Below are 13,055 nucleotides of genomic sequence, written 5' to 3'. Positions count from 1 at the left end.
GCGCCCCCTTCTAAGATCTGCACGCATGGGCGCTCTTTTCCACGTGATTTCTGGGGCCCAGTTGTGAACCCCATTGAGACTGTACAACCCGAAACGTGTCCTGTCCTTCTTAAAAACACACTGGGTGCCAAAACGGCCTTGGGCGTGACTTCTTCCATTGTGCAGAGCCGAGAACCGAGGTGCCACCGACCCCAGAAACCTCGCCTACCCTTTCGTCACACGCATTCCATGTGTGTGCTGCAGAAGAAGGTGGCGTCGAGACTGGAGGGGCTATGGACAGCCCGTGTGGGCAGACGGCACGGCCTTGCTTGCCGACAGTGAGGCGACTTGGCGGCCTTGCTGATGGAGACGGAGGGTGGCAGTCTTCAGTGTGGGTGACAGCTCAAGAGAAGAACCACAGCCTTCACAAGTGGACCAGCACGCGCCATGGTAAACCAGAGTGACGACGGGGCCAAGGATGGCATCTAGCTGGGCTCTCCGATCAGTGCACCCGGCAGCAGCGGTCAAGGGACCAAAGAGGAAGTGCATTGGCATAGGAGCGGCACAGGCCTCTCTCCGGGGTTGCAGAGCGCAGGTGCGGCTGAGAGGACTAAGGTGTGTGCCCGACCCTAGCCATGCTATCTCCAAACCCTGGTGATGTAGTACGCGCCTCGCTGGGCTGATCGCCTCGAAGCCAGCGCTTCAAAACCATTGGCCGTTCCCTCCACAGGAGAAAGATGAGGCTTCCGACTCCGGTAAAGATTTGCCATCTTGGAAACACACAGGGGCAGTTCCCACCTGTCCTGTAAGGTCATGAGTCAGAACGGCTCAGTTGCTGCAGGCACAGGAGCTAGTTGAAAAGACCATGGTTTGGGTCCGTCGCACCACAGTCCTCCAGGGGACGTCCTTGTTTTTGCAAGATTTTGTTGTTGTGTTTTCAGATTCTAAAGATGGGTGTCGGGGCCATCGTCCATTGGTGGAGTGGACCCTGGCCAGCACAAGCTGTGGGCAGCAGTGGCAGGGACTGCAGATGCTGGTGTGATTCATTTCCTGGCCCCGGCTCAGCTTGGGGGAAGGGAAACAGATGGGAGTGGCCCCCTCCCTCCCCCGAGTGCCCGAGGCTTCACCCTGGATGCCAGTTCACCTTGGTGAAGCATCGGCTCTCTCCCTGCCCCACCGTCTGTGCCTCCACCGCTCAACCCCCCACACTCTGTCAGCCCCCCAGGCAAGAAGCTACAAGACTGAGGGATGCGGGCCTGGCTGGCTCACCCTCACCTCCCGCCTGGATCGATACAGACCGCCCAGCCCAGAAGCATTCGTCTGCCAGGCTTGCGGCTCCCCGGACTCCGCACTCATCCATCTGCCTATGCAGCACCCCCTGGGCCCCTTGGAGGCAGCTCTCTCTCAGCAATGGGGGGGGGGGCTGTAGAGTGGGCAAACAGGGCCTGGAGGATCCGAGGACCTGAGACTGCGGGCTCTGTCTCACCAAATGGCAAGGACGGCTCTCCGCACACACACATGCCGAGCCCTGAGTAGAACAGGGAGTGCTGGGCATGCCACCCTGAGCAGGACAGGGAATGCTGGGCATGCCGCCCAGAGTGAGGGGCACACCAGGAGGCATGCCGAGCCTGAGCAACGGCAGACTTGCCTGGTTACCCTGAGTCCACTGAGCTTGCCGCTCCATCGGCAAAGGCCTGGGGACACGGTGGCTGCTGCACGTCGCTAAGTCAATTTTCAACTGGCGGTGACCCCATGGGACGGAGCAGACCTGGCTCAGAAGGGTTCTACGGCAGCAGCTTTAGGGGAGCACAATCCCGGGTCTTTGTCCCGTGGAGCCTCAGAGTACATTTGAACCGCCAGTGGGGAGACTGGCAACCGAGTGCTGAATGGCCATGCTACCAGGTCCATGACGAGGAGGGAGTGAAGGGGCAACAGAACACCACCTCTCTACCTTATCCCCCAGAGGACAAATGACCCCCTCTAAGGAGGAGGGTCTTCCTTCGGTATCACAGGGTATGCTGTTACTCTCAGACATGACCCTGCACTGCCTTCTCTGGCGGTGGAGCAGTTCAGCACTGGGCTGCTAACTGCAAGGTTGGTGGTTCAAAACCACCAGCTGCCCCGCGGGAGAAAAATAAGGTGTCGGCTTGTGTACAGATTTACAGACTTAGAAAGCCCGGGAGGCCATTTCACTCCATCCTTAGGGTGGCTGGAGCCCTGATGGTGCAGAGGGCGACATGCTGGCCACTGACTTCAAGGTCAGCCACTCCGAGGGAGAGAGATGAGGCTTCCTACTAAGATTTCCAGGCTTGGAGCAGTTCTGATCTGTCCTTGAGGCCGCTGTGTGTCGAATTGAGCCGGCAGGGTGAGTGTGAGTGTGCGCTCAAGTGGGGTGCCTGAGAGCTGGACTGGACTCGCTGGCGGCGGGGACCGTGCAGGCGGCACTAACCACCCTGACGGCATGGGAGGAGGGCGATCTCTGACTGCATCCCAGAAGCAAACTACCATGGAGCCAGTAAGAATGATAGCTTTGCTCCCCACCCTCTGCTGGAGACCTTTCTCCCCCCTCAGAGGGCTCAGAGCGCCTCTAAAGATACCAGGGCCAGCGGCTGAATGCCTTTCACGTCAGCTGGCTGTTCCCTGAGGCCTCAAAGGTGGCGCGACAGAACATTCCAGAAAGAGCCAGCAGCTTGCTAATGAAGAGCCGGACACAGAGTGCACCAGGACCACCACCCGACAGGTCACACCCCGCCCCGCCGGGAAGCTGACAAACAGCACTTGACCACACAGCGTGGACGCAGGAGCGGCTCCACAGCAGCAGAAAATCCTTAGGATCCCTGAAGGAATGGGGCCCCGGGATCGCTTTCAGTGCTGGAGCCCTGGACCCTGCCAACGCTGCCATGTGCATGATCAGGGGTGGGATCTGTGGAGAGGTGTGGGTTCCGGGCCTGCAGGTCCTCAACGGCTGACCAAGAGGTCAGGGGCCAGCTGTGGAGGGCAAACTGGAGCCTAGGAGGTGACTGCCGAGGAAGGATGCTACGATGGGTGGTGGGGGTGGGGGTGGTGGTGGCGTGGGGACATGCGCGCGCGGGCCTTTATCCACAGCAGAGGAGGAGGAAAGGCCCTCCGAGAGACAGAGCTGCCTGGGATGCCTGCCAACTCCACGGAAACACCAGACTCAGCAGGAAAACCTGCCGGCGAAGCATCTTCCGGACAAGCAACCTCTGTTCCTCCTGAGAGGCCGCTGGGGGGTGGGCGGTGGGGAGTGGGGGGACAGAGGGCCGCCCAGGGCGGCTCCACAGCAGGAAGGGACTCGCAGGTTAAAGAGCTGGTGTTCCTGAAGCCCGGAGCTGAGCCCTATCCTGCCCGGACCTGAGGATCAGAGCTGGTGGGCGGGGCCTTGATGGGTCCTCCCTAAAGTAAAGGTGACCAGATTTAAAGCGGGACACCATTGTAGGGGGGGGTTCTTGATGAAAAACTTGGTCTCTATGGACCAAATAGATCGTTCCCTAGCTTGTCGTGCATTCTTCCCCCAAATCGGGACTTTTTTAAAACGCCAAAAAGCAGACTGTCCCGCCCAAAGTGGGACATCTGGTCACCTTATGCCTAAAGCCACACCAAGCTGGACGCTCTCAGGCTGTGTCCCTCCTGCTGCCTGTCCTTCTGGAGGTGCTTGGTGCTTTTGGGGGGCTGTGGCATGGCTCTTCTGGCATGTCCCTGCATCTCCAAGCTCGGCTTTTTGGGCCTCAGTGCCCTGACAGGCCATGGTTTTTGCCTCCCCTGCAAAGTTCCCTCGGGTCTGACCTGGGCCTCTGCTTTCAACCCAGACGCAGAAGACCCACCCTCCAACAGCCTCACCACCTAGCTCTGCCCACGCTCTGTGGAGCCCAGTCCAGCCTCTCTGCTATCCCCTCAGCGTCCCCTCCACTAGCCAGTCCTGCCTGCGCCCCCCCCAATCCTCTCTCCTGCATGCCCAACGTACTATTCGGCACACTGACACTGCCCCAGTGTGTCCCCTGGAATTGCCTCCTGCCACCCGCTAACACACAGACTCAGGGAGCCGGGGGCCACTTGCCGACCCTGTCCAGATGGAGGGGCCTCACTGAGGCCACTGTGCTGTAATCCCATGCACCCCCCTTGCCGTGAAGGGCTTCTCTGGGAGCCCCTTATGACCTCAGGGTACCCATAGGGCAGACCTAGGATGGCTGCCCTCACTGAGGCCCCACCCCTGGGCAGCCCACGAGAACCCACCAGTCACTGCCCTGAGAGGACTCCCTGTCTGCCTCGCTGCCCTGGGCTCGTCCGCTCCACACACACAGCGTCGCCACAGGCTGGAGTCTGGCTGGACAACAGCCGTGCATTGTCCTTCTCTGTTAGGGGACGGGGTGAAGGGGTGTCCATCCTTGTCTAGTATGTAGTATACTACTTGGCCTACTAGAGCCTGTAAAAACAGTAGATGTTTAAAAAAAATGTTGGGCAGGATGGGTATCCGGATGAGTTTTTTTCAAAAGACAAAACCAAACCTCAGGACGATCGAATCTGGGTGGGGAGTGTCCAGAGGGTGGGCCGTGTACGGTCCAGGAGGCCACGGGTGATGGCTGACATCTCAGCCATTCCTGCCCTCGCAGAAGGGACCCAAGCTCACTGCCATCAATACCGACAGGACAGGGTCAGACTGCACCCCCGCCTCCCCTCGTTTCCGAGACTGTCACTCTTGACAGGAGCAGACAACCTCATCTGGCCCCCTCGGAGCACTGGCTGGTTTCAAACAGCTGACCTTGTGCAACCCAGAGTGCCACCAGGGCTCGTTTGACTGGTGCGGCCCTCGAAGGATGCTGTACACGTGGCAGAAACAAGGTCCCCTACCCCTGGTTTAGAAGCATGAGATGCAGAGGCAGATCTAAACCCGGCAACAAGCACCATCAAAATACACCCGAGCTGAGGAGCTGGGGGAAGTGGGACCGAACTGAGGAGCGGACCGGGGAGGAGCAGGAGCTCCTGGCCTGAGAGCTGGGATCCCAGCACCCGCTGACTTCTCTTTCTGGAAAGGGGCCCTGCTTGATGCTGCCCTGGGTGCCACACAAGCTGCCACTCTCTCGGCCGGCCTGTCTTCTCAGGGGGGGTGGCTCTTTAAAAAGTCCCATCAGCCGGCCTAGAAGGGGTCTAAGTCACTAATGAACTTAAGGGAGCCACTTCAAAGCAATCATCTTCCCTGAAGACAGAGCGGAAACGTCGCTGGAAGGGGGCTATTACAGGCAATCACGCCAACAGTACACGATGTGAGGGTCCACCCCCCCCCCCACACACACAAGCCTTGAATGTCTATTTCACTCTCACTTATCACAGTAGCACCTAAATAGCCAGGTGAGGCGATTACAGTGGGACAAAAGATGATGCCTGTCTGCACGCATTTACGCAGGTGACCAAGCCTTATTGACGGGGCCATTAGCGCCGATGACAGCTCTCCCGTGCCCGAGAGAGCCCGGCGACTCGGAAATCATGCCCCTCTCTCTTCCTATTATGAGAATGAAAGGTGACTCCAACACTGGGGCTTCTGACAAGGAAGATGATCACCTGCATGCTTAATGAGAGCCGAGGGCATGTAATTAGCAGCAGACATTCCCAGCCTCAGAGTCTGAAGTGATGACATGGATTAAAAAAATAATAAAAAAACATGTTTGGCCCGTGACCTCGGCCAGCGAGAGGCAGGATCGTGCTAGGATTTCTCTCCACCGGTAGAGGTAACAGGGAGCCTTTAGGAAAAAGCGATCTTTCCGAAGGAGTTCCCAGGAGATACAGTGAGGCTGCCCCCTCCCGCAAAGAGTTGCAGCCTCAGAAACCCACGGGGGGCTGTTCCACCCTGTCCTTGAGGGTCCCTGTGGGTCAAATCCGACTCAGTCCATGGCAGTCAAGTTTGTTCCAGGGGTGCAGTGTGATAAGCATCCAGTTGCTAACTCTGTGGTGGGTGGTTCAAATTCACTCGCTGCTCCATGGGAGGAAGATGAGGCTGTTGGAGCCTTGGAAACACAGAGTCAGTTCTGCTCTGTCTTACAGGGTCGCTGAGCCGGAACCGACTAGATGGCAGTGAGCTTGGTGTGTCTCTCCCTGCCTCGTCTGTTCTCGGCACCTCTCAGAGGCCAAAGACCACCCCCACAGTGCTGGAGTCTGCAGAGCACGAGACGGAAAACCCCGTTCTCACCTGCAGGGACACAGGATTCACAGTCCCAGCCCGTAACCCACAGGTGAAGGCATTTCTGCCCCCACCTATGTAACTACTGACTCTGCTATCCTACTTTCTACCTGCCGGGCACACTCTAGGGCCAGATGGAGCCAGGAACAGGGCAGAGAAACCTCAGCTCTAACTGGGTTTCTTGGGAGGAAGAAATGATAACCAAGACGCCTAGATGGAGCTGTGCACCCCTCAGACTAGGTGTGGACCAACGCAGAGCTGTGGTCCATTTTGTGTGCTATGAGGTAATCATCCTACGTGTTGTGACTCCTCAGCCCCAGGAAGACTTCGCCTCATGTACTCTGGACGTGTTGCCAGGAGGGACCGTTCCGGGAGAGGGGCTCCGTGCTTGGGAAAGTGGAAGGATCGGGACTGAAAGGGGAAGGCCCTCCATGCGATGGGCTGACACGGTGGCTGCAAGGATGGGCTCAAACGCAGCAACCACTGTGAGGCCAGGACTGGTTGCAACGGACAGGACAGCACCTAGCAACAACAGAGAGCCGCGAGCGAGGCGGGAGGCACTCTGAGGGGCGAGGCTGCATCTTGAGCCGATCCCTTCAGGGACAGGAAAACCCAAACCGAACTCCCTGCCACGGAGTCCACGCTGACTCTTGTGGGTTTCCGAGACTAACTGTTCACAGGAGTAGAAAGCCCAGTCTTGCTCTTGTGGAACCTGCTGGTGTTTTTGAGCTGCTGCCCATGCGGATCACAGCCCAAGGTGTAACCACTGCACGGCAGGAGCCACAATCGTAGCAGACCCCAGACACTCTGGTTTAGTGGACCGGAAGTGGTGCTGAAGTCAGCTCCCTCTCTGCGGGTGCTCAGATGGTCCCACTCTCGGCCACAGAGACAGGTGCTGCATAGGGGCGAGAGTCACAGGTTCCATTGAGCCTTTGTTCATGACGATCGGTGAGGTCAGAGCACCACTGGGATTAAGCCACCACGCCAAACCCACACGCACACAGGACTGGGTTCACCCACAAAGATGGATTCAAGAACCCATTGCCATGTTGTGACCAGAGTGCTCAACTCAGGACCCTGAATGGGGGAGCATCGGAGAGCAGGAGCCTTCTCATGGACAGGCGGAGGGAGAACAAAACCATTGGGAGGACTCAGTACCCAAACAAACCAGATCCCCTGCTATCAGGTTCACTCCTCCCCACGGTCACCTTGCAGGACTGAGCAGGACTGCCCACAGGGTTTCCAAGCCCATGCTTAGTACTGAAACAGACAGCCTCCTCTGGTGGATTTGAACTCCCCACCTCGTGGTTGGCAGTCCAATGCTGAACCTATTGTTCAACAGCTGCAGTAACAGCAAGAAATCATTAAAATCATTGATGAGTCTAACGACATCACATTATTTTTTGAACGAAAGAAAATATTTAAAATCTTACATTGAATTACATCAAATTATTTTTCAAACTCAATAGATGCAAACAATAACAGACACAGTGCAAAATAAAAAAGATCGGATAAACTTAAACTTATTTATGATTTTTAAAAAAGCTCCCATCAAAAGCAGGATCAGAAAGAAATTGCCTTAACCCCCTACAGGCTGTATGTGCTGGCTGCTGGGGGAGTGGGGTGAAGAAGGACAGAGTCTACTGCGCATGTAGCAAATGCCATACTTGAAGATAAGACCTTGAAAGGATTTCTTTAAAGCTCGTAATAAAAAACAAAGATTGTCATCTCTCCCGGCTCCAGTCAATATGATCCAAGAGGGTCCCTCCCAATAAAGCGATAAAATAAACCACCGGAAGGGCAACGGCGTGGAGGCCACGGATAAAGACTTCAAAGGGGGAAACCAAACAGTCCCTGCAAACAGACGACTTGGATTTTTTCCCCACAGAAAACCGTCGCAGAACCGACGAGAGAAGTGTGAGCTCAACATGGCTGGGCGCTGCGGGGCCCTGGGTACACACGAGACCCCTGGGGCCGGGGCCCTGGGAGAAGACAATGGCTCCACAGTCTCGTTGCCTCCTCTGCAAAGCGAGGCCGAGCAGCAGGCGCTCAATAGAAGTCAGTCCCCAGGCCTTTCTTCCTGGGGGTGGCTGTCCCCACCACCAACCTTCTCGGTGGCCCCTGGAGCAATCAACCCTGTGCACCACATGGGGGCCTGCCCCCCTAGGTTGGCCTCACCTGTTGATCAATCAGCCTGCCCAGACCCTTCTCAGGTGGCCCAGCCCTGGCCCAGGCAGAGCTTTCCGGGCACCCCACATCCCCAACCCAGAAGGACACGCACCTGTCCCTCTACGATCCACCTGGAGATGGCCGTCTTCCCGTCATAGCCGGGCCGGAACTGGAGGGTGGCCGAGCGTGGGCTGATGTTGGAGATGACCAGGTTGGAGGGGGCGCCGGGAAGCTCTGGAGAGAGATGGGGGCATGGGGTAGGGGGCAGAGGCTGACACTCAGCCGCTACTCCGGAGGTGCCTGAACTTGCCTGTTGAAGTGGGGTGGGGGGTGGAGGAAGGAAGGGAGCCCCTGGGGGTGCAGCGGGTTAAGTGTCGGGTTGCGGCTCAGCCATCCTGAGGGAGAAAGACCAGGCTGTCTGCTCCCATAAAGGCTTACACCTCACAGGCCCACAGGGGGCGGTTCTGCTTCGTCCCAGGCGGTCAGCCGAGTCGGAATTAACTCCACATCAGGCTGGTCTATCAAACCAAACAACGGGCACCCACGGGGGAACCTCTCTGGGGCAGGGTCTGCCCCGCTGAGCTGTCATGGCTCTGAAGAGGTGGGGCCAAGCCAAACCCGAGCCACTGCTACAGAGCAGGTGCTGACTCTCAGCCACCCTGCAAGACAGGGCAGAACTGGGGCTGCGACTGGGGACGGGAGTAGGAGGGCCTGTCTTTCTTCTGAGTCGTGATGGTGGTTTTGAATTGCTGACCTCGGGGATCACAGCGCAATGCAAAACCACTGTGCTACCAGGGTTCCTGGAAGGGGGATGTGGGGGGTGGGATTATTCCTGTGGCACCCCACCCCCACCCCGCCTTGTCCTGTCTCATTCATCTCTGAACACGTTGGTGCTGCCGGGGGTCACTGAGCCAATGGGACCTCCCAGAGACCCGTGAGACAGACATGAAGCGCCCACAGTGTTCCCAGGCTGACAGCTTCAGGGGGGTGGGAGTGGGGGCAGATCGACAGGAGTTCTCTTCTTTAACTGAGCGGCTCCGGGGTCAGGGGTGTCAAACCTACTACCTTAAGTCCGCAGCCAAGTGCTAAAGTGTTAGGCTACCAAGACCCCTCCTATCTCTGTCCAAATGAAACCCCGCTGTGGCCAACTTGATTCTGATTCACAGCCACCCTGTGGGCAAGAGGCGGCCTGTCCCGGGGGCTGCGAGCTCTGCAGGGCCGGACATTGAATAAGCTCGGCCAACTCTGAATGCCGGTGCGGGGAAGCCTCTGGACTGGACTGTGGGCAGCCAGAAAGGCCGGGGAATCTGCCTTGGAGAAAGTATAGCCGAGATACTCTTGAGAAACCAAGACTTGACCTTCGGACAGGTCACCAGGAGGGACCGTCCCTGGAGCAGGACCTGGTTAAAGGACAGGGCCAGCAGAACAGAGGAAGGTCCTCAGGGAGACGAACTGACCCTGAGGCTGCAGCCGGGGGCTAAGCCTGGCGTGCATGAGGATGGCGCAGGACTGGCCACGCTGTGTGGACTGTCCGCGTGGTCCCCATGAGCTGGCCCCAGGGAACCACAGCCACAGTCTGGAAGGAAGCCAGCTGTCTCCGGCCTAAGAGGGGCTGGTGGGTTCGAACCACCGACCATTTGGGCCTCTGCCGAGCGCTTAACTGCCGTCCCACCAGGGCTCCTTGTCTATCAGCTCAAAGATTCAAGTGAATCACATTCCTCCAGGAAACCCCCAGGGGCAGTCCCACCCTGCCCTACGGGGTCGCTGTGGGGCAGATTTGAGTCCTGGGCAGTGAGTCTGGCTTCGGGGTCCTGGCTAGGTGCTGTGGAATCAGCTCTGAGCTGCTCACAGGGGCTGCCCCAACCCTGCAGGGTCCTGCGCCATCCTGAGATGAAGCGTTCAGTCAAAGCACTCTCTTCCTTAAAAAAAAGCAGGGAACACTTATTTCTCAAAGGCATTAAAGACGATAATGATGGATTGCCTTCAGGCACCGGTTCCGCAGCACAGGCGTCCAGCCTGCTCGAAGTCCTTCCATGTGCAGATAACACACCCGCTGAGTTAGCTGCGGGGGCGGGCCCACAGCTGGCTCTCCACCTGCCCCTGTGCAGGGACCAGGGCCCTGGAGGGAAGAGGGGGCAGCTGTGTGGGGGTCACCTGGAGAGACTTGTTCATGGGACCGCGTGAGGCCAGGGCCCTCCTGCTGGCCCGTGGCTGGCTAGTGGATGATTTACACCCCGGGAGGACTTACATGGTGGTAAAGGAGCTGGACTGTAAATCTGACGGGCATTGGAGGTTAGGGTCCACACTGGGGGTGCCTCGGAAGATAAGCCTGGTGGTTGATGTACGGAAAAAAAAGCCAGCCGCTGATGGAGCGCCGTTTTAATGTGAGGCACGTACGTGGGTGTCACCTTGGGTAGGAGTCACCTCCTCTACCTGTTGTTTAGCAAGTGAGTCCTCCTCCCCTGATCCCTACTTCTCCTGTTCCACACTCCACCGTAAGGACCACCAAGCCTCAGCTCACCAAAGCTCAGACCTGCAGGACGAAGGCACTAGTGGTGGGCACCCCGCACCTTTGGGGGCTTCTAATGTTCGGACTCTATGCTGCGTCTGCCTTGTCGGGCTTCCGCTTCTGCCCCCCGTTCTCGGGGGCATGGGGAGTGGGGTGGGTGGAGACCGAAGTGGACAGGGGCAGTCCGGTGACTGCTGTTCAGTTCTGACTCATAGTGGCCCGTGTGCAACCGAACAAAACGCCACTAGGTCCACACCATCCTCACAAGGGCTGCTGGGTTGGCGTCCACGGTTGGGCCACAGTGGTTAAGTGCTTGGCTGCTGGCTGAAAGGTGGGTGGTCTGAACCCCCACCAGCTGCACCACGGGAGAGAGGCCTGGCACTTTGCTCCTGAAAGATGTCAGCCTGGGAGCCCGTGGGGGGTGGGCTCTACTCATTCAGGGTAGCCGTGCGTGATGCTAACAAGAAACAAACTCCCTGCCATCAGGACAGGGTAGAACTGCCCTGGCGGGGTGCTCAGCCTGGAGATGTTACAGGAGCAGACAGCCTCGTCTTTCTCCCGAGGAGCAGTGGGTGAGTTCAAACTTCTGACCTTGTGGTGAGCAGCCCAGACACATAACCCACGGTGCCACCCGGGCTCCTCTCACAGACTCTACAGCTGCAACCACCTCCTTTCTCAAAGACCCAACCAGGCGAATAGAGGGGTCCTAGGTGCCAACGAGACGGGCAGCTTCCATGGAGGTGGGTGCTGAGCCGGTGGCCCCCACAGCATCTCGGGGTGCTCTTGGGCATCTATGCGTGACTTAGAATAACAGGTGTACTTTCAATGCCAGCTCTACAATCAGGGGGAAGGGGCCCCGCAGGACACTCACTGCAGCGGCAGCAGCTCCTTCTCGCCCCAAGCCTGGAGCCGGACCTGCTGGCTGGCCAGCTCACCAGGATGGGTAGCTAGTGGGTCTGAAGCACAGGCAGCCCAACCCCCAGCCTGCTGTGCCCCCTCGGGCTCCTCCCTGCCCTCCTGCGACCCCCAGCGTTCGTTCTCTCTTCCGCTTCTCCCCTGGCCTCCACCCCCGCCCCACTTTGCCTGGCGCTGTCTCGCTGACCCGGTCTTTGTGGCTTGGCCGCACGACGCTGGGCTTTCCCAGTCTCTACTCCTCGTCGGGATACAAACCTTCTCCAGCTCACTCTCCCCAGAGAGAAGACAAGAAGAAGGGCGGCCATGACTCCTGGGAAGCCCCCAATCTGTGCTTTGCTAGAAAGGCAGGGAGGCGTCCTGGAGGCCCACACCTGCTCAGAACATGGCTGCTAACGCAAAGATGGGTGGTTTGAAACCAGCAGCCGCTCCTCGGGAGAAAGCGGAGGCTGTCTGCCTCAGAAACCCACAGGGGCAGCTTCACTCTGTCCAACAGGGTCGCGGTGAGTCAGCATCGACTGGACGCCAATGGGTAACAGCAAGGGTGGGAAATGCCGGACACATTTGGTGTGTCAGCACTTTGAGGCCTTGGCTCCCCTCCTGTCCTCCAACCCACCCCCACTCCTCCCCAGTCTACTCGCTGGTGGGAAGAGCATGAAGCCAAATCCGGAACCTTCTGCCTGTGAGTCCATTCCGACTCATGTTGGGGCCTGGGTTTTCTAGGCTGCCAGCCTTACAGGAGTGGATGGCCAGGACTTTTCCCCACTGCACCCCGGGAGGCAGGGCCAAACGGCCCCCTGCCCATTTGCAGTGGAACACTTAAGAGTCAGGTGCTTGGCAGTAAGCTAATGCCTTCTTTTCAGGTGCCCGGGAGCCTCAGCGGCCAGGAATCATTTCACCCTGAGAATCGATGGTGGCACTGACCTGGGGGGACGCCCGAGGAGATGGTGGACGAGGTGGCCAGTCCAGTGCCCACAGCGGTGACGGCAGCCACCTCGATGGTGTAGGTGGTGAGGGAGGACAGCCCGGTGATCTTGTACTCGTGGGTGGAGCTGTTGAGGGCCTGCGTCAGTCGGGACTGGTTGCTCCCATACACCTCCCAGGAGAGCTGGTAGCCTGCAAGCCAAAGGGGCCATCAGCAAGGGTGGACGCTCCTCAGTCAGCGTGGGCTGGATGCTGTGGGCCCAGCTCCCAGAGGTGGCCTGCAGCAGGGAGCCAGCCTGCCGAGCCGAAGGAGGGTTAGGCCCACCCGGGTCATTCAGAGCCCTGACCACCCCAGAGCTCCCATGGGAATGC

The 13,055-nt window shown here is 58.4% G+C and overlaps 1 protein-coding gene across 1 annotated transcript in view; it reads right to left on the bottom strand.

The window, feature by feature from the left end:
- Nucleotides 1-13,055, bottom strand: part of SDK1 (sidekick cell adhesion molecule 1) — a 513,921-nt gene that overhangs the window by 90,785 nt on the left and 410,081 nt on the right. The window contains exons 20-21 of the mRNA XM_045284375.1: nt 12,684-12,875; nt 8,451-8,572 (exon numbers count right to left, since the gene is read on the bottom strand). Coding sequence (XP_045140310.1) covers nt 8,451-8,572; nt 12,684-12,875 — 314 coding nt within the window. The remainder of the gene's footprint in view (nt 1-8,450; nt 8,573-12,683; nt 12,876-13,055) is intronic.

The sequence above is a fragment of the Echinops telfairi genome, unplaced genomic scaffold (assembly GCF_000313985.2).
Source record: "Echinops telfairi isolate 266 unplaced genomic scaffold, ASM31398v2 ScPeMD7_5;HRSCAF=22, whole genome shotgun sequence".
In the NCBI taxonomy this organism is placed as follows: Eukaryota; Metazoa; Chordata; class Mammalia; order Afrosoricida; family Tenrecidae; genus Echinops; species Echinops telfairi.
The sequence above is the reverse complement of the archived record's forward strand: the minus strand, read 5'-3'. Positions and strand labels throughout refer to the sequence as shown.